Source organism: Bombyx mori, chromosome 3 (genome assembly GCF_030269925.1).
Source record: "Bombyx mori chromosome 3, ASM3026992v2".
Lineage (NCBI taxonomy): Eukaryota > Metazoa > Arthropoda > Insecta > Lepidoptera > Bombycidae > Bombyx > Bombyx mori.
In genome coordinates this window covers 2866977-2894169 of record NC_085109.1, presented here as the reverse complement: position 1 = coordinate 2894169, position 27193 = coordinate 2866977, and the positions used below count along the sequence as shown (strand labels likewise).

The 27193-nt window shown below is 34.2% G+C and overlaps 3 protein-coding genes and 1 long non-coding RNA gene across 5 annotated transcripts; 2 read left to right on the top strand and 2 right to left on the bottom strand.

The window, feature by feature from the left end:
- Positions 1-1327: 1327 nt before the first annotated feature.
- Positions 1328-8575, top strand: LOC693075 (translation initiation factor 5A; the record flags this gene model as incomplete). The annotated part of the gene is given in 4 exon segments (NM_001044073.1): positions 1328-1400; positions 3149-3393; positions 5325-5526; positions 8176-8575. Coding segments are annotated over 3 exon segments (483 nt in total). The 5' UTR covers positions 1328-1400; positions 3149-3184.
- Positions 8576-12162: 3587 nt separating this feature from the next.
- Positions 12163-17937, bottom strand: LOC100529238 (daxx). The gene is given in 6 exon segments (NM_001202538.1): positions 12163-12547; positions 13264-13453; positions 14773-15035; positions 15511-15982; positions 16219-16651; positions 17896-17937. Coding segments are annotated over 6 exon segments (1785 nt in total).
- Positions 17938-18660: 723 nt separating this feature from the next.
- On the top strand, positions 18661-23106 carry LOC110385210 (uncharacterized). The gene is made up of 4 exons (XR_005246534.2): positions 18661-19158; positions 19271-19342; positions 19836-19884; positions 22921-23106. It is a non-coding gene; the product is annotated as an uncharacterized LOC110385210 (long non-coding RNA).
- LOC732972 (F-actin capping protein beta subunit) lies at positions 21007-26216 on the bottom strand. Of its 2 annotated transcripts, NM_001046969.2 has the most exon segments (6): positions 21007-21515; positions 22947-23105; positions 23906-24017; positions 24538-24737; positions 25558-25942; positions 26066-26180. In NM_001046969.2, coding segments are annotated over 5 exon segments (828 nt in total). In that variant the 5' UTR covers positions 26069-26180; the 3' UTR covers positions 21007-21515; positions 22947-22977.
- Positions 26217-27193: the final 977 nt, after the last annotated feature.

Here is a 27193-nt window from a genome sequence, read left to right as displayed (position 1 = left end):
GGGCTCCAGTAACCACTTAACACCAGGTGGGCTGTGAGCTCGTCCACCGATCTAAGCAATAAAAAAAAGTGTGTGCTCCGCCGTGTCGCTTCACGAGTATGTTCTTATGATCTTTCTCGGTGGTAGGGTCCTGATGCCACACTGGTAGATACCACCCCAAATGTTATTTACTAGCTGTGACTCACAGCTTCGCGCGTTATCTAGGGAAAGTGTCAATAATTTTATCCTAAAGATAATAAAACTATTTCCCGTCGCAATTAGGTGTTTTTTCGAGATAAAAGATACATAAGTCACAGAACAAAACTTAGCTTTAAAAAAAAAAAAAATTATACTTAATTTTTTTCCCGGGCACTTTAAAGTAATTACAATATTGTAATAACATACTTCAATATTTTCACTCCCACAATTGAGATTATTAACTATTAATAAAATATAACATCCCATATCATTTTGAAATTCGTGAAATAACTGCTGTTGAGCTGAACTGTAGAGAAATATTATTTTATCCTTTCTCTTTTTTCGTGGAAATATTGAATTAATATTGCTATTCATAGCATACGCTCCAAAAACATTATCCATCCGGATCTTCTTAGTGAGTCGGGATTCTGATCCGGTGGTAGATTCTGCGAACTAATCTTGCTAGGGCCAGTGTCAGCAAGCTCTCTGAGGTTGAGCCCCGAGATTTCACCTACCTGCCAGAGAGTAGTTGGAATAGGTAGAGAAAAAACAATATCCTCTTTAAGCAGTTGGTTAAAAAGTAGAAAACAAAATTTGGACCAAGTATTTATATATGTAGCGTATAGTGCCATCTAGCAAGAAAAAACCTAAACATTAATGCGAAGATTTTACACACTACTTAATTTTTTTGTAATTTATTATTTTGCAATTATATTTTGAACTATTTGTAGATTTTTTCTGTAATAGACTTAGTAAAAGCTTAAAATTTATTTTAGTTTCGTCTTTTAATTATATTTTTTATCTGTGTGCAAATTACTAGATAACGCGGCGCCATCTGTGAATTAATATTAAAACGACATTTGACACTTATGCTAAAACAGCTCCACAGAGAGGAACATAGGTATTGAATTTGATTGCAAAACAATTAAGTTTTGCAAAAGCATTCAGATTCGAAACTCTTAATTGAAATGTTTTCCTTTAACAGTAATTTTGTTCATAAATTGAATAATAAAAAATATATTTTCTTTACATTTTAAAATTGCCGCCATCTGTCAGCAACATATCCGCCATTTTGTGAACCCCGCGACAGGAAGTGACTGTTGTAGGTGCTACGCAGGCGCAAATTGACCTTTCGGTTGAAGAACCCGTCGGTCACATGTGAGTGTCGATAAATATCTTAGTTTTATTGTGAAGCTTTAATAAATAGTTATCTTTTTGATTTTGTAAGTATTTTTAATGGTGAACTTAAATATGTGAAAGTGCTGCGTTGCCACCGTGTGAAATTTGTGTAAATAATAAAAAACGTATGTGTCGCGGCGCCGGCACGTTTGTCATATTGTAACTTTTCATTGTATCTGTTTTGAAATGTTGATGAAGTATAAATAATTTGTGGCACTTCATTGTCCTTTTTATATGTGTAGATGAAAATATCTATGTTTTTCGAAATGTGTGCTAACAAGAAACGGATACCCAATGTGCCCCTTTTCCGAAGCCACATGTGAGGAGACCACACTACACGGCTTTATAGAGTCCAATAAGGATATTCCCAGCTTAATTTCACTCAATAAATCTTGCTATTTGTATTATCTGATCGTTGTTCGTATTTCTTTGGATATCTTTGGGTTATCATGTTTTCTTCTGGGTTCGATAGGTGGGGTTAGGCAACGTACGATTTTGAAAAAAGTGCACAAGCGCAGCGGGGACCTATTGCAGTCTGTATTATTACTTGTGTTGTATGCACTAGACATTTCGCGTTGATCCTCGGAGTGACTGTGAGTAAGTTTAATGACTCACTTCTTGTTGTTGGATTGGATATATTTATCTAATTGCTTCTTTTACATACACGAATATTGTGGAAGGTCCTTATTGATAATTGCTTTTCAAACATATGATTACATATGCTTCGGTGTTTTCGAGTCTAGGATGTGTCTAGATTAATGTCTTCTAGAGCCTAATGTAATATTAATAGATTTAATTGACTTCCATGATAATCTTATCTGAGTCTGAGGTTTCCTTTCCTGTTCACATGTCTGCTTTCTTAGCAGATTTGAACTTATTTCACCTGTCATCTATTGATAATATTTTTCTAAAATGGTGATGTTTATGAGCCTACAACTAAAAATACCATTATTGCATTTTATTCATCAGTATCAAAGCTTTATTTCTATAGATTGTAGTAATGAACATTGAGGTGTAATTGAAACAGCTGTTTGTATATAATGCCAGTGATGTAGATGCTATTCTAGTCTTGTTAATGTCAATGGACAGTCTATATTGTTTTGTTTTTCAGGTGTTTTACATAATAAGTAAAATCAACTAATATTTATCATTTTCAACTGTTTTGAAGCAATCTTAATTAAATGATTATGAAAGCTTAAAAATAAAGATAAAAAGATTGTTTAATCAGTGGTCTCACCACATTCCATTCATTCGAATCATGTTTATTAGAAATAGAAAAAATAATTAAAATCGTAAAAAATTTAATCATTTTACTTTCAACATTATTGAAAATGTACCATGTGCTTTCACACGTAAACAAAGAGAACCTAAGTTCAATGACATAAAAGTCAATAGCCTAACTAACTGTAATATTAAACACTACTAGTCTGATTATGAATCACAGTTCAACTGATTTTTTGATGCTTTTTTTTATGTCAAATGAGAATGTCCCTTTCATCTATCAGACTGCAATTATTGCAACATTGAAGACAGGCAGCCATTGCTTGTGTATTTTACTTTTCATTTTCCACTTCAGTTATCCTATTATTTAAACTAAGAAATGTTTATATAATAATGATTAAAGACTGCAGTTTTTCATTTAATAAATGCATGTTAAAACAGATCATATATTGGTTATAAAAAGTTCTAAATAAATCAATTAAAATAACAAACTTATTTAGAAGTTCCTATAATTATAATATTCTTACAAATATTTGTTATTAAAAATATTATTGCATTGTCATTTCAACAGATCATTCCTGACCGTTGTTAAATTCAAAACACAACAATGGGTGACATCGAAGACACACACTTTGAGACCGGAGACTCCGGGGCCTCAGCCACCTTCCCCATGCAATGTTCGGCCCTGCGTAAAAATGGTTTCGTTATGCTGAAGGGTCGTCCATGCAAGATTGTTGAAATGTCCACATCCAAAACCGGAAAGCACGGCCACGCTAAAGTTCACTTGGTTGGGATTGATATCTTCAATGGTAAAAAGTAAGTAATTCAGTAATTTTAGTAATGCAGCATTTGAATTTGTAATACAAAACCAAGGCTTGTGACAGGTACCAAAAGCTAAATTCATACCCAATACATGTTCACGAAACTACTTCCATAGCATTCACTGTGTGATCAGGAGAAATAATATTTGAAAAAAATGTAGCCTGGAAATAATTTACAAATTTGTCTGTCTGCTTATTGCAGTCAAATAATTGCATTAAGTATAGTAAAACACTAAAATGCGCGTACTTCGAGTTCAATACTATGGAAGTTTGACGATGATTACTTACTGCTCCCTTAGTCCATCACTTAACTCATCGCCTCTCTATGTCAGGGCCTTAGGTTCGATTTCCACCTATAGTTACAGTTTTGTGATTTCTTACGAGCCCATAGAGTCGCGAATGCAGATTTATAAATATTGCATTCGTGCTGAGGGTACTCGAAAAATAAAAATCAGTCCCGACTATGCGTCTCGCTGTAATACAGTGCAGCGGGATCACCGTACAGGGATATATATATAATAAATATAAAACATGAAATAAAAATACTTGTTTTCGTAATTTTCTTCATACTTACTATGATTAATTTTTCGCATAATCTAGTATAATTTTGCTTCTATTAAATCAAATCTTCTAATATCTTATATATAATAAATATAAAACATGAAATAAAAATACTCGTTTTCGTAATTTTCTTCATACTATGATTAGTTTTTCGCATAATCTAGTATAATTTTGCTTCTATTAAATCAAATCTTCTAATATCTAGTAAAATAAATATTTTCATAGGCCATTATTGATTTAATAATTGGATAAACTTTAGAAATGCTTGGATTTGTATACACAATCACACTTAGATGTCTTCTTTAATTCTTTCATACAATGAGAGTATTTTAAAAATTGTTTAGAATAAAACACACCTACATTTCAAAATAGATAAGATAACAAAATAGATTGTAAAAATGCGATTAACTTTTTAAAAAATGTAGTACCAAGAGTTAAGTTTGATAAGATTTTAAAATATTAATCCGAGGATTAATATTTTAAATCAAAAATATAAAACCTCGTCTACGAAGATACGGTAGTCGTGTCAGATTTTTGAAAGAAGACTTTAAAGTTAAAGTATTTCTGCCCTGAAGCAATTGTTTGTTGAACTCAACTGGACTTCAACTTTGCCTCAAGGCACATGTTGGCATTAACATTGTGACGTCTGAGGACCTGCTTCTTTACACAAAACAGCCCAAGTCTCAAATGCTGTAGAACAATAACAAACAATTACAAATACACTTCTATTATAGTCTTAAATTACTAATGATTTGGGAATTAAAGGATTTGACTTCTAAATATTTTTGCATATTGTAGAAAGTAGTAACAAAAAATATATGTTATGATTTAAGAATCGTTATGTAAAGTAAGCTATTGATAAAATTCAGATCTCAATACTTATCCATAATTCCATTTTTAATTTAGTAAATGCATAATTGGATCTCGTTTGATAGTTACAAGTAACTCTTGGGTAATTTAACATCATTTCCCTTTATTGAAGAATGAAATAGAGCAATTAAATTGTGACAACAAGATTGCAATAAATTGATTTCATAACCAGCCAACATATTTCTTAATCCAACTTAACTCTGCTTTGTTTATTTGTAGTTTGAAGTTGTCGTCACCACAAAGATGGACGAATCTGTTACAGTACAAATTAGGTAATAATACGCAATAAAATTTCCATTATTAGGGAAATCTTTGTGCAACATGGGATTGCATTATACTATTTTAAATACTTATTTATAAACTACTATTGAAGTCAAAGTCACGAAAGCTATGGCTGCACTATCTTCATACTTTCTAATTACCTACCTGACCAAAATTGAAGAAAGCTTTTACCAGTAATAAATTTATTTAACAGTATTTTTTTGTATCCTTTAGGTATGAAGATATCTGTCCCTCCACACACAACATGGACGTACCTCACGTGAAGCGCGAAGACTACCAACTGACTGATATCTCGGATGATGGCTACCTGACCCTGATGGCTGACAACGGTGACCTGCGTGAGGACCTCAAAATCCCGGATGGTGACCTCGGCACACAGTTGCGTACTGACTTCGACAGCGGCAAGGAATTGTTGGTATGTGTCATTCGAATTTTTATTAAATTTTATATTGCTCTTGCTTAATGGTAAGAAAAAATGTGGAACTTGTGTTTTTTGTAAAATTACATGCGTCTTAATCTTAATTTTTATAATTAGTAAAAATAAAAAAAACAAGTTAGTTATCTGAAGTACGAATTGATTATGATTTCAAAGATGACTTAATGTCGAGTATAGAGTCTCTGGCATTCTTATTTAGTTTGCTGGTGCTAGATTAACTCGTAGATGATATCTCTGCCTGATACCTGGACTAGTGTTTTTCACAAGTCATATGGACTCATGGGTTAAGGGTACATTCTAATATTTAATTCTAAAAAACATGAAATTTAAGCCCAGTTCTCATATGTGCTCATATGTTGAGAGAATAAATCTATTAGTGCTTGGGGATTACTACTATGTCTTGAATATTTTCACTAAACATTCAAATTCATTATAACAATACTTTTTCAATACATTCTTGTAATTAATATTGCTGTCGCCCCAAAGTAATACATTCTCTGATTGACTTGGTGGTGCAGTAATTAGTGGCCCTAACTGTTCCGCCAAGAATCGCGGGTTCGATTCCCATATGGGGCTTATATTGTGTTATGAAAAGATTTGTTTGCTCTTTGTCTGTGCGCTTGTTATCTCTGTATGTACCTAAAGAATCTTAAAATGGGGACCCAGATTACCATACGTAATATTTTCCAAATTTTTTATTATTATTAAGAATAAAAACAGAACGTCTAATCGTATCTGTGAAGGACCAAGGCTTATAAATGACGACACATAAGTCGACCTTTGCACAAAGACACTTGCCGTAAATCAATAAAGCGTAAAGTGGGCGGTCTGCTTCCTGACGGATCACTCTGATTATATATCATGTATTTATTGTAGGTAGATTTTCTGTGAATATGATTTCGCGCACCTTTAGAATTGATGTGGTTTAATCCAAAATTATCTTATCTTTTGGTAAACAACAAGAAGTTAATTGAAGAATTGTCATTTTTTTTGTTTTTCGATTATAATAATACTTTAGGTAAGAGCTTGATTCAAAAGAGACGAAAAAAATACGTTTGCCTTTTCGGAACTAAAGGAGACTTGAATTTTTACATCGTATACATGTTCATAAGTCGATCAAAGTATATTACTCGTTTTCTTAAAAAAAATACTTAGGCCACTTCAATTATAAAGGTGCGATTTGTATACTATGTTCTAAAAAACGAGTTTTATTGCAATTATGTATATCAAGAATTTGGGACTCCAATAAGAAATTACTGTGTTTATTGAGAATCGCGTAAATAATCTCAGGCCCCTTTCTCCTTCTGGGGAATTTCGCTTTAGATCAGCCGTTGTATCCATCCGTGTAAATTGCAACACCTAAAAAAACAGTAATAAAAAACTTTATGTATATTATTAGAAAACATTCTACCCGGAATTCAATAAAACCGCGTATTTTTTCCAGCCACAAAGTTTAATGAAAATGGACATTTATAATAATAATAAAAACATTAAAATATGATATGTACAGGCTTAACATGAATTTATTTATCTTTAAATACATCATTATTTTAAAACCATATTGGGGCAACCATGGTTGTGGAGGTATTAAGGGATAAGTGCGGCAGGATTCTAGGTTCGGGAAGTATCGATAAGGATGATAATTCTTATAATCCAATTTAACTAGTGCTCGTGTAATATCTACAATATGTTAAACAGAATCTTTAAATAATATATTGAGTAAAATTTAATGGGCACAGTTTTAAGTTTGTACGATTTTAACATCGCATTGGACGTTTAATATATTCTTGCGAATGTAAATGTCTTACGTCATGTAATGCTGAACGATTTCAATTTATTAGTAGAAGCGCTAACGCGCTCGCTCGATAGTGTAAAATAATAAATTAATGATTGATAAAACGGAAACACCGATTGTTTTATCATTAATCCGCGACCTGAAAGATTTGTTGGGTACTGGTTATGTAAAGGAATAAATAAAAAAAATACAATTAATTTACTTCTATAGTTTCACATTCCGTGAAGTAGTATACTGATGGTAGAACCTCTAGTGAGTCCGCGCGGGTAGGTACCACCACCCTGCCTATTTCTGCCGTGAAGCAATAATGCGTTTCGGTTTGAAAGGTGGGGCAGCCGTTGAACTATACCTGAAACCTTAGAACTCATATCTCTTTACTGGTGGTAGGGTTCTGTGTAGAAGCCCGCCCGGGTTGGTACCACCGTCCTGTCTATTTCTGCCGCAAAACAGCAATACTGTGTTCCGGTCTGAAGGACAGGATAGCCGGTGTAACATACATAAAGCTGCCCATCCAGGCCAGGACAGGCAGCGCATCTGAGTCACTGATGTAGTTTGGATGTCTATGGGCGACGGTTATCATTTCCCATCAGATGAGCCGTAAGCTCGTCTGCCTATCGAAAGTGTGGGTGGCGCATTTACGTTGTGGATATCTATGGGCTCTAGTAACCATTTAATACCTGCAGGTGGGTTAGGTTAGGTTAGGTTCGTCCACCCATCTAAGGAATATAAAAAATTAAATATATATAACCCCTTGAGATTACTAGCAGTAGGTATCCAAAATAGTTTTTTTTTTAATGACTGTACTTATTGATGCGTTTTCTTTCTAATTTCAGTGCACCGTGCTGAAATCCTGCGGTGAGGAGTGCGTCATCGCCGTCAAAGCAAACACAGCTCTCGACAAATAAACCAACTCAGCATTTATAGGGTTAACAAACTTTTAATTTTTTACAATCAACAACTCTTACATAAATGTAAAACATAATATTGTGTATAAATTTAACTTAAAAAACGAATAATAATACAGAGGTGGTGCTCGGAGACCGCGGGGCGCCTCCCCCTCGCTGACGTCACTCGCAATACCTCACCCCCTCACTTCGCCGACGCGTTCCGTAGTCTCGCCCTCAATTCCGTAATACTTAACAGAATTTAAAGGGCATCTAAAGTTTTTGCTGGCCAAATCGAACAGTCATCCGATTATTGTTAAACAATTACAGCTAGAAAACGAAAAAGATTTGTAAAAAAAAGGTCATTTTAATAACAAAAAAAAAAAAAAAAAACATTTACGAGCCCTCAATGTGGATCGAACACAAGAGTGAATTTAAGAAAAATATAATTTCAATAAAAAGCAGTAAAATATTATATATCGTTTTTTTTTTTTTTTTTCATTTATAATTATAAATTGACAGTTCAAAGACAATTTCAGACTTCTTCCACGTTGTTGGGTATATGGTTTTGGCAATTTAAAAGTAGCGGTGTTTAATGAAACAGCCAGCACCGGGGTAGTGAGTGAGACATAATTTATTTGTAGTGTGGGTGCGAGCGGCGAGAGCGAGGCGGCCGCGGCGGTCGTGACCCATCAGACCCCAAACTTCACGTTTGTTTTTGTTTTGTTCGTTCTCTTTTCGCTTACCCGTCGTCCTGGGCGATGCGATGCGATGCGACACGAAGCGATACTGTGCGCCTGATTCCTGCTACGAATGTCGCGCGGGAAAGGTTGAGCGATAACGCGTCGCGTCGCTGGTTCGCGTAGGACGAGGCCTCTCGCTGCAGCTCGGGTCTGTGGGTTGGATCGCAATACTGACTGGAGCTACACCAGCGCGTTCCAATCAATCCACATTTCGATAAACAGACCTTAGTTCAAATTAAATATCATTTTGATATCGTGTCGAAAAGATGGACGCAAACTTGAAGTTAATACCATAGTCTAAAGAGCTAAATAAAAAAAATAAAAAAAAACCCAAAAAAAATATTGAAATAAATATAATTCTTGAATGTGGTGTGTGATTGAATAGTCCTGAAATGATCAGAGTCGCCTTGTAGGCGCCAGGTCCCTTCATGTGTAACACTTGCCGTTCGTTCAGATGAACTACTGTAGTTATTGCGCCTTCTGTGGTAATACGAACTGATGATTTCGACCAAACTCATGCTGAATCAATCAAGACTGATGATGATCGTGTCTCCTGAAAGCAATCGTTTTCAGCGAAGACTGATATGCATTTTATGAAAAAAGAAATTATTTTTAAAATGTAGATATTTTGCTCATCTCGGCCTTTCCTTGCTCTCTTTTGCGTGTTTGGACGCACACATGAATTGTTACAGAATGCGCGGTGTGCCCATGGTCGCTGCCGCAAGTGTTGCCTCCGAAGGCTCGTTGGTTCAATCAGTCACTTACATGTTAGCGGACTTGTCGATTTTTTTATTTTATTTAATTCGTCACATTGTCAAAGACGATATGAATATACGAAAATTAATGTAAGAATGTGTAAGGTAAGGCCTTATAGAGATATTTTTTTAAGCATTCAAAGTCCCTGTTTTCGAACAAAAGTAGCTGCTCGCTCTCCTGTCTGCGCGGAATACTTATCTCTCAACGAATTTGCATAATCGTTACTGTCGGTCAAGCTTTTTTTATACTTAGCAGCTTTTAATCAGGTTTTTGATTTTATATAAAATGAAAAAAAATCTAAGGTATGACGTGTAGACATCGGGATGTGTAAAATAAAAATACATACTTTAGTAAAACCAATTTTTCTTTTTAATAAAAATAAGATGTGTCCCCGTTTGTGTTGTGCTTTAGATATCTGTCCAGGATGTAGATTAATTTAAAATTAATTGACGCGTTATTGATAAACAGTAGCTCTCTTAAAACACACGGTCTCTTGAAATTGTATCAATTTGAAAAAATATTCTACTTTAATTCATATTAACTACTAATTTTATACATTGTGAGGCGAACACCGACCCTGTGACTTAAGAGACTTAACACTAATAGATATTTTCTTTCATTTAAAGAATCATTATGGTTTTTATTTTTATAACACGGGGCTAGGTCAGAATGAAGTATTGGATTTAGTAATTTCTGTATATATGTAAGTTTGTATGGCGATTGATGACGATTCGTGTTTCTGATACTCAACCCAACTACAAGGCAATATCTCGATCACGTACCGAATTGAAAAAAAAAAAACTGCCGAATAAGCATATGTTAATCAGTCATATAAGTATTTAAACAGTCTGTCGAATTAAATCTGTACAAAACTAATGAAATGTGAGTTTGTCATTCGTTACTTTTTGTTTTAATATTATTTATAATTTTTTAATTTCTTCCCTGCCTTCGCCCCTTTTTAGATTTTATATACAGATTCCGAAACCAAAACCTAAATAATATTTTAGGCTAAAATTAATATAGTGATTAATTTACCAAACCAAACATAAATAACTTTGTTTTAGTAGGCTCCTATTTCTAAATGCAATTCGAACTGGCAGCTGCTCCCGCCTTTGGCAACCTTAGGTAGACTCCGCGGTTCGATTGGATTTTAAATTGATACATTTCATCTAATCCATCCTAAGAATAAGTTAATTTATCAGGTATTTGTTAGACTTGGCCTATATTTCATGGCATTGCTGAAGTCCATGGGCGACGGTAACCACTCACCATGAGGTGGGCCGTGTACTCGTCTGCATGCAGAGGCAAATAAAAAAATATATGATATAACTGAATCATTCAACATAATTTTTAGTCAACAATTAACTTAGAAATTTGCACAGAAGGACCAATACCTATGCCAATATATTTTTATTTTGGTCCATTCGAACAACACGTCACAGTAGTTACGTACATGGGACAAGCTGCAAGCAGAAACTAGTTCAGAAATGAAAATGAGATTAACATGGCGTTTAAAAAATAAAAAGCCTGTTTCCTAATGTGAAATCTTTATTAAAACCACAAATTTAAATATGACTAAACTAACAATGAATATATAATTAATAATGATGCACGACTTTCCACATTTTGCGTCCGTAGACTAATCACTCCAAAGCACGTGAGCACACATACCGGCTATAAAGAAAACTTGCCACAAAACAAAGACTTGATACATTTGAACGTTAAAAATAGAAATTGAATAAATACTAATGCTTCAATTGTGCATGCAGTCAGTATATGCAATTAATCGGCTAATAAAAACGCATGTTCACTTGATAAAAAAGTCTTAGGTTCCTTTTACTCGCTCTTGTGACCATAAAATATATTATGTTATTTTAAGAGATTGCTTTTCAACTAACAATGTTTCTAAAGAAACAGCATTTAAAATCTTGGTATAATTTAATTTGAATTAATTTCTGTATGTGTAAGACTAAGGCAGTGTTTATCACAGGTTATAATTGTCTAGTTGCGGTTAAAAGCAATATATATAATATATATCATTTTACGTGAATTACTTAAAACTGTAATAACATGAATGTATGAGAATAAAATGTTTGCTAAAATATTATATTATCTCTACGACTTACTCTAGTATTGCTTCACAGAATAGAGTAACACTTGCTACTCAAATTTAGAATAGGGAAGGCGACATTTTTTTTTTCAAATTTGTCACGAAAATTCATAACTGTTAGACGGAACTTCATTGTGTGATGTCATTTGGAGCCAATGTGTTCAATGTAGCCATATTATCGCACGCCGATCACGTGCACGAATGTTAATTTTGGCATAAATGGCGATTGAGTGAGCCCTATTAATTAAATAAGTACTTTGACAGATGTCTTTGTTAGTTGCCTTTTACGATAAACAGTTAAATTTTCATAATTTTTCAGCAGTTTCATTAGTCATCATCGCTATCGGACGAAATTTCAATCACCAAAAATGGATCTTCGACGTCGAATATGACTGATGTAACGCTGTTCTCGACACACTCGTAAAGGACTGATAGGTCTACGGGTTCAATCTTTACTTTGACATCGGCAGTGACCTCATTGTTGTCACTGTTGGAACTGTCAAGTTTTTTAGTTTCAATGTCGGAGCTGTCGAGTTTATCTGTTTCAATGTCTTTCTCTATTTTGACTTCCTTATTAGTGAAGATCGGAATTTTCTCCTCCTTCTCACTGTCGCTGTCTTGTTCGTCGCTTTTGTCCACTATCTGATCGTGCGAATCATTAATATCTACATGTAAGTTAAGGCCGGGAACGTCGCAATCAATATTTGTAAACCTGTAACAAAGGATTGTTATTCACTCACAAAAATACATTAGCGTGAAATATTTAATAAAAATAATTAAGTAAATAGTGCTATACGATACACTGGACAACTCAGGTTTTAATCAGTGGACTAATAATAATTTTAAATAGACATGTGGTGACCGGTAAAATAGAGGGAAAAAGGCCTAGGGGTAGAGGTCCCAAACGATGGTCGGACCAAATAGCGGAGGAACTGGGGATGCCTATCAGCGACGCACTCCACCGGGCTGCAGGGCGGGATCGATGGAGACAGTTGGTTGACGAAATCGGACGGAGTCACGATCCTCAGTGAGAAACCGATCGAAGAGAGAGACATGCTTTAACAAAAACCGAGTTCAAATAGAAAAAAAAGATATTCCAAAACAAATTAATATACACTAAAAACAATAATCATCGAAATCGGTTGGCGTGATATTGAGTTATTCATCTATTTGTCGCGCACTTACTTAATGCAAATCTAATACTTATATGGTTTTCCCATGGATACCATTATCAGAACTGGACTAAAATGGGACCACACGGAAAGCGTCAGTTTTCTAATATAAAAAGAATCGTCAAAATCGATTCACCCATTCAAAAGTTATGAGGTAACAAACATAAAAAACAGTCATATTGAGAACCTCCTCCTTTTTTGAAGTCTGTTAAAAACCCAAGACATAAGAGTGTTCATGTGTGCAGTACGAAAATACCTCTCCATAAGATCCCGTTCCTTCTTTGCGGCCGTGCGTCGGTTCTCCTCGAGTCTTGCCAGCAGCTCGGGATCATCATCAGCAGGATCTCGCAAGTCTTCGCTCCTGACTCGACATAGCAAGTCTCGCCATTCGCGTTGCTGACGACGTTTTTGCAGAGCGCGACCACATTGAGTGAACAATGCATTTGCTAGAAATAAGATACTTATAAAGTCACTTTACTTTCCATTGAATCTACCACCAGGTCGGAAACGCGACCCACTGAGAAGATCCGGCGAGAAACTCAGTGGGCTGTGTCTGTGGGTTGTTTATTTATTATGTGAATTAGATTAGCAAAATAATATCTTCTAAACTTTCGTATCTACTGATTATAATATTTGTCTTTGTATCCTAAAGAAATATGTACTCAAATTGACGAATTCCACAATTGAAGGAATAAGAAACAAACACAATATGGCTGTGCCCTTGCCATTGCCATAAAAAAAACGAAACATTAAAAAGGTAATGTAATAATTAAAGTAAGATACTCTGAAGTTAATAACTCAAAGTTAACATTTAACCTGTGCAGAATGGAGATCACCCACTTATTGTTGTACTGAACTTTCTCTAATCCTCCCCCTGCTGGTGTTAGTGGACACCACTAACCTGTGTATTTTTGCCATAGTACAGTTGTGTGTTCCGATTTGTATGATTAGGATACAGTTAAAATATAATTAACTTCATGTTAATACACTAGTCCAAGAGAAGAGTTGTAAAATGGAGATGCCACCATTAATGATTTGGTGTTTAAGCTCATCAGCATTTCTAAACAAATAATATATTCAACTATGAATTTGGCCTCTGTTTGTAGATCATTACCCTATATAGAAGTCAGTGCTCGGATGCATCTATTGAGAGTATGACAGCTGAAATAAATTTAATTTCAATACAAATCTTTGTTCCATATTTACATTAAAATTAGCAATTTGACAATCACATAAAATGGCGCAATCAAAACCTTGGTTTTTCTATTTATGCTAATAAAATGAATTTTGTTAATCCCAGCTATCCCTACTTTTTTATATTTTATTGCTTAGGTGGTTGGATGAGCTCAAGGCCACCTGGTGCTAAGTGGTTACAGGAGACCATAAACTTCTACAACGTTAATGCCGCCACCTACCTTGAGATATGAGTTCTAAGGTCTCAGTATAGTTACAATGGCTGCACCATCTTTCAAACCAAAAAGCATTACTGCTTCATTGCAGAAATAGGCAGGTTGGTGGTACCTAACAGAGTGGGCTCACAAGACATCCTCCCACCAGTAATTATGCATATTATAATTTTACAGGTTTCATTTTTACTATACGATGTTATTCCTTCACCGTGGAAATCAATCGTGAACATTTGTTAAGTATGTACGTATTTCATTAGAAAAATTGGTACTTGCCAGCAGGATTCCAACACGGGTGCATCGCTAGATACGAATGCACCATGATAAATTTGGGTATTCATGTAGATACAATAAATTACCTTCAGACATGACCTGCACAGCATTCCAGCCCAAACTCTCAGTAGCATTGGCCTCTGCTACACACATCATCACGTCATGGAAATCAGGGAACGGTGGCTCTCCATTTGACCCTATGTTCTCATTGAGGAACTGTTCAAGTTTTTGTACAGGTGCAGGAGGATGATCTTTTGCAACTTGCAGTCGAACTTCGCGTCTTTTAATTGGCTCATCTCCAGTAAGACTACACAGCTCTTTATACAGATCCACAATCTTTTGTTTTAACCTGTAACAACAGACAGTTTTATCATATTACCACGGTGATGAGCAGAACTCACCTGTTGTTAAAAGTTACTAAAGCCCATAGCTACCACAACTTCATTTTAAAGTAGAACTTAGTACCCTTCAAACTGGAATGCATGATTGATTTTATTTTGAAGAAAAGGAGAACAAGGGTTTCTAGACAATCCTATAAATCCTTAAAATGTCCAAGCTAGTAATAACCAGGTTCCATACTCATATTTCCGGATTGATAGCCAGACAAAAACATTTTCTCAACAACAACAAGACATCATGTTGGTCCAAATTTCTGTAAAAATTATGTTCCAATTTGTGATAATTAAATCTTGTCATAGTGGCAAAAAAGTTCATTGGTATGTATCAAACATTTCAAAGTCAAATTCTCTTAATAAGAGATAACTGCTCATGTGCACATGATATTGGTCTATCTATCCACAAATTCACACTCAATCAACACTCACTTTTCACTCTGAATATATGGTGAATAAAGAGAATCATCACAAACGTCCTGTTGCTCCAACTTAACTATTTTCTCTTTATAATTAGCAATAGTAATTTCAATTTCCTTGATTCGAGTCTCAGTATCAATTGTAGAGGATTTTTTTCCTACAGGTACTAGCAGTTCAGTCTTCTTGCTTTCTGAATCTTTCATAATAAAAAAATCAACATTAATATCTTGAACATCCTTAATTATTTTCGTTTCAACATCCATTTCCTTCATAGGTTCATTTGTACTATTTTCAGTCTTAATTGTTTCTCTTATAGTGATTTTGTTTTCATTTGAAAGTTTTGAACTGTTGTCAACAACAATTACATCGCTGTCATCATCTTTGATTTCTATAATGTTTGCTCCATTATCATCTAAGTTTATAAAGTTAAACCTAGATTTCTTTTTTGAAACCCCATCTACTGGTGATCTTCTCTGAAGAGCAGCTGTAGAAGGTAATTTAAATTTAAAAAAAAACATGAGACCACATAAATTTTCTAATTATTAATAGTAGCCACTGCTAAAAGGAGTAACTATTGACTTCTTCTAGGTTCATATTTTATTTGAAAATTTAATTTACAATTTATTTTCAACAATACTGGAAATTTTCAGTACTAATTTATTAAAAAATAAGTCTAAAAGTTTTTAAAAACAGTTAGAAGGTAAATTTAAAATTACTTACTGTCTTCTTTTAACTTATCTTGTAAAGCTGTGGACATTGTTATAAGCTTGGCCTTCTTCTTAACTTTATGAAGTTTCAATGCATCACACACACCTTTTATGTGCGAGAACTTGTGTTTTGGATCTAACTCTAACTTCATAAAGGCATTGTCCAAAATATTTTGAAACCGATGTGAACTTTTGTACTCAGGACATGTGTTCTGGTACAAGCCTAATAATGTGCGATTAACAATTCTCGCCATCCCATCTGAATTCTCCAGAGCAAAACATTTTTCTATAAATTTTACTAAATTCTTATTGTCTAAAAATATTTTATCATATTTTATGTCACAGGTTTGTCTGGTACTTGGATGTCCAACGTCATCATCTAAGACTATCATGCTTAATGAGTCAAGTGCATGATTCTTTATCCCCTTTTTTGGTGGTATTAAAATCTGCAATAAAATAATATAATTGTTTGTATTTTCAATATTTTTAATTTCATTGCATAAATGGATATAGCAGCTCAGTCTGCCTTGTTATTGACATTTAATTTTAGGTTTTTTTTTACGTGTACTCGATTTATGTATTTCATGCTATTAATACACCACAACCTAATATTTCTTTCATTATTATTATACAAAACAACAATGCTAAGAAAACAGCATCATCACTGTGAATGCAAAGAAACTAAAAACTTACTAGTGAATTAAAAATGTTTGTTTGTTGATTTGTTGCACAACTGATCAATTTGTAAGTTTATGAATAGCTTACATTAATAATATATTGCTCTTGTTCTAAGACTTGTTGTAGAAAAAGCTCAATTTTATTTCTCATGTTCTGTTAACAGTAACGGAATTTGCAAATTTTCCACTAAAGTTTAGATTAATTTAAATAAAAAAAGATTCCTGATTATTTAGATGAATTTTAATCGTCAATATTTTTTTTTAGTAACTGAGACAATACAGTATTTCTACATATCTAGTAAATTGGGAGACATTTTACTGGTGGTAGGACCTCTTGTGAGTCCGCGCGGGTAGGTACCACCGCCCTGCCTATTTCTGCCGTGAAGCAGTAATGCGTTTCGGTCTAAGGGTAGGGCAGCCGCTGTAACTATACTGAGATCTTACAACTGATATCTCAAGGTGCATTTACGTTGTAGATGTCTATGGGCTCCAGTAACCACTTAACACCAGGTGGGCTGTGAGATCGTCCACCCATCTAAGCAATAAAAAAAAACATACTTAAAAATACTATTACTCTATTTAATCACGACTTTATTATTTTCACTTCATATTTTCGACATTTCCAAGTATTTAGTTTTCACGGTTGCGGACGACCAAGGTGTTGCTCGTAGACAAATTACGGTTTGTTCAACATTAATAATAAATTATAAGCGCAAGATTAAACCGTAAACATTCTTCAAAACTTTCAGTTATAATTACGATTATTTGTAATCTATTAGAAGTAAATGTAAATTAGCTCGCATTTTTCAGATAACAAAATATTGAAGGATCAAGTTGAGTAGGTATGTACCGGTAGTAAAAAGCACTGCATTGCAGTGTTTTTTAAATATTTGCATTCATAAGCCTTGAGGCGTGATTGCAGTTACAGTGATAAAATAAAGTGTATTTTTAAAGATGTTCGTAACATTTTTGTTGTTTAACATTCTGTTTTGAGTAGAAAATCATCACCATACCACGTCGCTGACATCGTCGAAATCTGCTAAATCTCCAATCATTTCGACTTTTTACCAAACAATCCTTTGTTATGTTATTAATTTCTAATGGTGTAAATTAACGAGAAATAAAAAAAAATGAAAGCCATAGAATATGTGTGTCTCTGTATCTGCACTATTTTTTAACTCAAACGAAATTTCAAACAAAATTTCAAATTACACAATTTGACATATTGACTGAGTTTTTTTTTAAGGGATTTATGACCTGGTAACTGAGACCTTTAAGTCATGTCTTATTTTAATTTATATTCATATTTTTATGAAAAATGATATTATGGAGTGAAATGAAACGAAGATGTTTAATTTGAGACATTAATCAACTGGGATGAAATTAAATGAATGATATGGGATGAAATATAATCGCAGTAAAATGGTGGCTTACTGAGATTTTTTCAGTGGACTTTTTGGAGGAACCCGGGAAGTTACGTCCAGCAGCTTTGTTTCATTTTCCCACATTTGTGCACTTTCACAGATATTAAACAGTTAATAAACCACCGTTATTACACATTTAAACCTGAATAAACACGAAATAGACAAAATAAAACAAATCACACAACTTCACTCCTCGCGTTCCCGCCAAAAAGTCCTATTGACTGAGCTAGGTATTTTCAGTGTTTCCACTTACAATTTCCATTTTACCCTAGTTTCTTTTGAATTTATCTCTAAAATTCCCTAAACAACTTTCATAAATCCTTTATTTAGGGAGCATAAACAAAATACAGAAAATAAACCACAGCATATAATGTAGCTATATAATAACAAAATGCCCACAGAAGATCATAGATCTACAGGATTAGAATTTTTGGGAAGTCGACGCATTGCTTTTATATTCTTTTGCTGCACGCAACATAACACTGTTCGTTTTTAAAATTGAGAAATTGTTTGCGAGCAATCCCAGCTTTGTATGGAGCAAGCCGTTCAGGGTTTCATTAGAAAGCCCGTTTTGTCAGTTTTTACATTTTTGAGAACACTGAATAGTCTTTCCACCTCAGTCTTTGAAGAAGATGCTGCTAGTAAAACTGAAATGACAACTTCAAGGTTTTGGTAAATGAAATTACCATGATAATTTTTCATGGTACATGAAGTACCTATAGCGTGTGATGCGTGCGATGATACCACTGAGAAAAACAATGCACCCATCATTTTTAGATGAGTCTTCTAAAGGTATTTCGAACGTTACCAGTTACTACAGTAGGTGGTAGGACCTCTTGTGAGTCCACGCGGGTAAGCAATAAAAAAAACTTAAAGTAAAATATTTTATGTACGCCTTCATATTATTATGTAATCCACCGTTATGACGTCATAAGACTGATAGCAGCATCTGTATTTGTTCCAGCATGGTTTTGTTGTACTATTGGCGTTACTGGTGTCCGGTCCTCCAAAATAACAAGAAAACCAAAGGAATAAGGTATATTTAATAACAAATACACATGTATGCAAATAAACATGCTTTTATTAGTAGAGTATTTCTAAGAAGTGAAATGAATAACAGTTGTTTTGTCTAGTACTATTAACAATAATATCTTCTTTTTTTTTGTATTTTGGAAGGCAGAGGACCTTAAACGATTTCTTGATTTTACAAAATTAAAACACAAATATTATTTCATTCGATTATTAGAAAAAAAACGAATAGAGTGCAATCTCAGGTGGCTTGAGCACTGATCAACGCTTTGCCGACATCACTCTGTAGCGCTCTGGCTTTACTAATTTAATCATTCGCTAAACATTCTGATGGCGTCAGATAATGGGCTGGTCCACACTGTTACCCAAAACAAATTACAATACGTGCAAATTGTGTTTAAACCAACAAATTGGGATAAGCTTAAGAATAATCGAAACTATTAAGATTTTAATTGCCAACATAACTGAATTACAACACAATTAATTTTTAATTATCATAGATCTGAAATCGAGTGCTCAGCTGATCTGTATTCCGGCGTCTAAATTGAGGTGAGTTCAACGACTATAGTATGGTCACGAATGGTGAGCTAACGCCATAACTCAAGAACTGACATGAAGTTTTTTATTTTTTTTTATTGTCTAGATGTGTGGACGAGCTCACAGCCCACCTGGTGTTAAGTTGTTACTGGAGCCCATAGACATCTACAATGTAAATGCGCCACACACCTTGAGATATAAGTTCTAAGGTCTCAGTATAGTTACAACGGCCGCCCCACCCTTCAAACTGAAATGCATTACTCATAAGGCGACGTGGTGAGATTACCGTAAACGATAGTAGAATACGGAAATCCACAATTTAATACAAAAAAGGCAGCGAGCCAGCACTGTAACACTTTTGTTTCGTAATTAAGATATTCCGAATCTTTTCCGATTTCCATAGTAGAACCCAATGCATAGATTATACACAATATGAGAACTAAATCTATGATCTATACCTATGGTACTATGGTGGATCGTACTATGTGGGACGTGCAAAATGAAGTGTTTTATAAGCTATTGCATAGCTTTTATCGCGGGCTTTGAGCGCGGCGACTGAAGCAAGAAATTCCGTAACGAAAAAAAATCTAACACCCCTCACTCTGCCTTTGTTTAATTATAATTGCTGTTGATAAGAAATGCTATGCAATAGCTTTACCGCGGCAGTCCCCGAGTGCCACACCTGGTTTTTTTTTCTGGGTAGGTTGATAAAATGCACTTGGTTTCCAAGTCTGTTTACTAATTTTATTCAAAAATTATCAAAAACAGAAATTGCTTTAAACCTGATCACATTCTCCTCCAAATTGCTAAAATTAAATTACAATGTTAATTTTATCTTTATATACCTTACCCTACATTTACTAAAAGACAAAAAATAACTCTTCAAGTACTAATTAGGTTTACATAGCGCATTATGTACTCTATTCTTACATAAACTTTTTTTTACACTATTTTTTTTTTAAATTGCATACTATGAACACTTACTAAGGTTTTTTTTTCTAAATTTAGACTATTCGCGGTTATCGATGAGTCAATCATATATAGTCCTTAAAAATATTAAAAATTTTGACAGAAAATTTAGTTATTAGTCAAGTTTCAATCTGCGAAATTAAGAAGAATTAAAACTTCAATCACTTACTTCTTATTAATATATATTTTTATTTTAAGGCATAAAGCATTGAACAATTCAATCATTATACATCATTTTATTAAGCGAATTACTTAAGTTTACATTATTCTCTATACATTAACAAGAAATTTCTTTGAATTTTGACAATTTAAAAAAAAAATTTTAATGTAGGTAGGTACACTTAAAACGAAAGAGAGAAAGAGAGAGAGAGAAATCCAATGTATTTTTAATTAACTGAATAACGCCAAAATGGCCACTACTGAAGTTTATAAATCATCGAAATTGTTCTCTTTGTAAGTATGTATATATTTATTATTTTAACAAACGTAATTCTGAAGACTGTTAAAGCACCATAAACGGCCATATTTAAAATCTACATTTACACACTAACGAGACATATATACCGGGGGAATTAATTTAATGTTCATAAGTTCTCACACGTGAGGTTCGTTTCACTGTTTATCCTCTTGCAACACTTCTATCTTCGTTACATCACCGAACGTCTCCACCTCATCTGTAATTTTTTACGCGAAATATAAATACGGGTGACTCGCCTATAACACGGTACCCATAGACACAGCCCACTGAGTTTCTCGCCGGATCTTCTCAGTGGGTCGCGTTTCCGATCCGGTGGTAGATTCTGCGAAGCACTGCTCTTTGCTAAGATCAGTGTTAGCAACTCTCCGGTTTGAGCCCCGCGAGCTCACCTACAAATGTTAGGGTGAAGCTGAAATAGCCTCTCAAGGCTATCAGGTAAGGCAGGGAAAAAAAAATTACACGGTAGATACGTTCCTACAAAGTTTCCTGTTTTGCGAAACCGTATTATGACACTAGAAGTCAGTACAAAAAGGACAGTAATTTAACAATGAAACATCTCAACTACGGGCTGTATGTCATGTATTATTTTACATATTATACATAAAAAATAAGCAGAAAAATTGCGGTTATTCCCATATAATATTGTGTGTTCATAGTGCGTAATGTAATTTTATAAATAATTTTAATCAATTAATTTATCATTAAAGTTGAAATTTAAACAAAAAAAATATATCGAGGGTTGCAAGACTATTATAACATATGTATATAAAGGTTTAAGCGACATTTCGAATTTCCATTATTAGCATCAAAAGACGATATTTTTAATCAAATTTCAATTAAGAAGAATTCGAACGCCATTGAAATAGCTGAAGTTTTTTTTTTTATTTTTTTTTTTTTAAGCCTTATTAGCTTCCTGTACAGTTGCAAAAATGTCGCTTCAACCAAATGACCTTTCACCCCTCGATATGTGTAATTGTTGTCAAATTGTGACAAGTGACAGTTTTACTGACGGTAGGCCTTGTGGGCCCGCACGGGTAGGTACCACCCTGCCTATTTCTACCGTGATACAGTAATGCAGTGGTCGTCGGAACTTATACCCTTGAGGCCGATATCTCAATCGACTGCGCCTTCGCAAGAAAATTTGAATATCGAAAAATTGGAAGAGAGAAAGAGAGAGAGTATTCTATATAGTACACAAAAAAAAAATTAAACAATGCGAAACATTAGATAAATAAAAAAGTACAATAGGCGGTCTTATCGCTAAGAGCGATCTCTTCCAGACAACCATCAGGTGGACCAAGTTGGTTTCTATCTTTTAATATTTATAATATTTTAGTACGAAAGGATTAAACATTGCAATTATATTGCAATTATATTGAATTATGTTGAATTTATGATTGATTTATATATTTAATTTATAAACTATTTTGGCAGAATAAATGTATTGGTTTTAGAAGTCAATTTATAAATAAATTAATTTATATAGATAGTAATTTATATTTTTGATTTATTAATAATTGTAGTTGGGATAATAATTTTAATTCTAGACGTTTTAATTGGGGTTGCTTTTTTAGGTTAAATTGTAAGTCTGTTCGTTCTAGAGTCTGTGGTCGGTGTCCGCACTCACGTGTGCCGAGCGGGGGGCGGGGGCGGCGCTCTCAGTCGTCGCGCTGCACGTGGCGGCGCTGCAGGGCGAGCGCGAGGTCGTGCTGCAGCGCGGCGGTGCGGCGCGCCACGTCCGCCGGGATCACTGACCTCAGCCCGCTCACTATATCTTTTGTTTTACCTACAAAACAAAATCATCACCTTCAGTGTCTTTTTTTATTTATTGCTTAGATGGGTGGACAAGCTCACAGCCCACCTGGTGTTAAGTGGTTACTGGATCCCATAGACATTTACAACGTAAATGCGCCACCCACCTTGAGATATAAGTTCTAAGGTCTCAGTATAGCTACAACGGCTGCCCCACTCTTCAAGCCGAAACGCATTACTGCTTCACGGCAGAAATAGGCGGGTGGTGCTACCTACCCGTGCGGACATACATGAGGTCCTACCACCAGTAATTACGCAAATTATATTTTTGCGGATTTGGTTTTTATTACACGATGTTATTCTTTCACCGTGGAAGTCGATCGTGAATATTTGTAAGTACATATTTAATTAGAAAAATTGGTAACCGCCTGCGGGATTCAAGCATCGGTGCATCGCTAGATATGAATGCACCGGACGTCTTATCCTTTAGGCCACAACGACTTCAAAGAGTCGCAGTCTTCGCAGAGTCCTTGACTACTTCGGTCACAGTGTAAAGAAGAATGGAAGCAACCTCGAAAGGCTCAATAAGTTGGGCCGACCAGATCCGCCCTGCCCATGGTCCGACATTTCACAACGCCCTCCACACCACCAGAAAAAGAAACAGGTGGAGAAAAATCTTACGAGAAGTAATGACATAGAAATAGTGCAATAGGGAAATAGTGCAACGAAGAATGAATTTTAAATTTGAAAGTGGCAATAACTTGTCTTTTAAATTTGAAAGTGGCAATAACTTGTCTGTTAAATATAAAGTAATTTAAAAGGAAAAATTGATACCAAAATAAATGTCGTTAAGTGTGTTTCTGATCTTATTTTCCATGTCTTCCACCATGCGCCCAATATTTGCAATGTGCGGAGTCACATCACTTACTGTCGAGTCTTGTTCTGCCTGAAATTCAAAAGATAATCTATAATATTAAAAATACGATATTATAATTTTAGAGTAAATGGATAGAATACAGAAAGTCTGAAAGAGGCACATGGGACAGAGAAGTTAAGAAGTGTGTATTTGGAATGATATGGACATGTAATAAGACGAAATGACAATGAGATTGTTAAGAGTTTTAACTGTGAATGTGCAAGGCTTTAGAGGGAGAGATAGACCTAAAAAAATTGGATGGATTGAGTGAAAGATGATATTATGTGTAAGAGGGGAGTAAAGAAGAAATAGTTTATGATAGAGGAGTATGGAAGGAGAAAACATGTTGCGCCGACCCCAGGTCACTGGGAGTAGGGCAAGAGAATGATAGTGATGATGATGGCATTATAATTTTATTAAGATTTGGGGATGCAGTACCAGAATGCAATTGTGAGGCTGCAATTGCATTGTTGTTGTTGCATAAATATAAAAATAGAACTCCTGCACAATATTATTAAGCTTTGTGCATATAAAATAAAACTAAATTTACCTGTCTAGTCAAACTGCCTCCAAGGTTCATCGTGCCGCTGCTTTCTTTATTAGTCTGAAGCCACAACATTGCAGTCGAGGTCAACTTGTAGTGAGCATTGCGTCCTGAACTCTTCTCGATCACCTCCACTACGTGGATTGAATCCCAGCATCCTTTGATCTTTTGGGAACCATCTCCAGCTTTCTTGATTAATATTACTCCTGAAATTGTTTTGTTTATTTTTGTATTTGTAATTATTATTTTTAAATATTTAAAGGTGGACTAAATAATGAAATATTAGTGTATAGATGAGTATTTTATACTATAAAATACTATTATATACACTAATATTTCATTAATCATTTCAAAGAATTAAAATAGAGTGTCAATGAAAATAATGAATGAAAAAGATGATGCAATTAAACATGAAGATTAATGTTTTATGTGAGAGATTATTTAACTAAAAGTATAAAAATATTACCAAATTAATATTATTTACTCTTTATTTAAAAGTAGTTTTTACACTTTATAGAGATCCATACCCAGTGGTGAAATGAAAGATAGCTTATATTTATTCTTAGAGCTCAAACTATTTCCACAGAATTTTGTAAAAATTGGCATACTGGTTTAGAGATGAAAACATAACATATAGACAGTTACTTTCATATTGTTAATGATATTTGTTATAGAACTTTTAAGATCAAAGAGTATAAAAGTAAATAATAAAAGTATTTAAAATTAACAATAACTTTCTAGCAAAATTAAATTTTATGAAACTCTTTATTGATCTCTAAATTAATATCTGTCTATATGAAAGCAAAGTGAAAATCCATTCAGAAATTCCAGAGAAGTGCTTCAACAAACAAACAGATTAATATAAAAGAACTAAAAATTGCTAGTTTCTGTTCTACTAGTCTTCTTTAGTTGCCCCCTAAAGTAATAAAAATACTATTATTACTTTTCTGTAATGCACAGCCACCCTGGAATTTACTGTTCTAATACATGTCTTTAATTTACAGAGACTAAATTAAGAGTGCTCACCTGCAAAGCCATGATCCATATCCCAAAGGTAGACTGAGCTAACGCCACCTTCAAAGTACATCTCTCGATATTGATCAAAGGCGAGGTTGGCATCTATTTCTAGTTTTCTCAAGCGTTCAGAGGGCATGGAGCCATCATCTAATGGTGGGTCGTAAGTATTCGACCAAGGAGACCTATAGGAGTCACCGTCGCGATTGTAATCGCATAATAAATAGTCTTTCCCGTTGCTACGATCCTGAGCAATCTTTAGAGGCTGATCTACTGATGATAATAGGTCGTCACACATACTCGGAACGAGATCTATCAAATCTGTTAAATTCTTTTCGATCTGCTGAGGGGGCAGCCTCCGCATCAAGTCCAGTGCACAATCCATTTGTTGGTCACTCTGTAACAAAATATATATGCACGATTTTAGTATAAATACTTCTTAATTTCCTTGCATTAGTCATCACAACAAATAGCTTGTTATGATGTATGCCAGGTCACTGAAACTGGAAAGACAACTTACCATATTGAAGTTTTATTATTCGGATTAACAATTAATAACAAAATAACCAAAGTAGTATAATTATTTCATTAAATTAATAACTACAAGTTTTAAAAGTCCCAACCCGAAAATGATAACTTGACGTAATTTGACACTTGAAGTTTAGTAAAGTACCTGCATATGTAGTGGTAGTTATATTTTTTTCACTAGAAAGGCGAAGGGATTAACTTAATCATTTTAAAGTCATTTAACCTAATCTTTTGCATATTCTGTTTTATAAAAATAATATAAAGTAATTCATTTCGCTCTATATCGGGTGGTGAGTAGCTATTTAGTTTAAGCGACATTTCAATTAATACGCGACATTTATCTTTATAATTAAAGGTGCATTTTATTTTGTATCATATCAACATATCGATGTTTTTAATTGAGCTTCAATTAAGTTTACCACATTCAAATAGCTGAAGAGGTTTCTTTATGATATTTTTTTTCAAATTTTAAACATAAAATGGCTCTCGTGTAAGGTTGCAAAAATTTCGTTTAAACCAACAGCCTTTCATCCCTAGGTATCATGGATAGTTTTCCAATAACAGCACTAGAGCGCATTATGCGGCATAATGCTCAACGTTGAATGTTCCAACTACAGCAACGCTTCGCACAATCGAGCACTCTCAAAAGTACTGCCTGTCATCAGAGATTTTATTAATGGCTCAAATAACTCATCTGTTTCATTATCATAAATATTTTCAATAAATATATCACTTGATAATGAAATAATTGATTGATTTAAACTCGGAGCACTCGATAAATTATCGTCATCACTGTCATCTGGATAAGATGATTCAATTAAAAAGTATACACATCATTTTCTTAGAACTCATTTAAAAAATACTCAAAACGAAAAAAAATGTTAATGAAATAATCGAAATCCAAATTACTTAAAATAACCGTAAATAGTTTTCAACCAATTATTATTGTTTACCACATTATTTATACATTAATGAGGTTGCTAGCTCCGTAAATATTTTTTTTTCAACACTGAACAACAGCGCACTCTGCTGATGCATTTGAAAACTAATTCACGTTCCAATTAAGCTTCAGCATAATTCGGCATTGTGTGCCACTGAGTCGTATTATGCTCTGTAATTG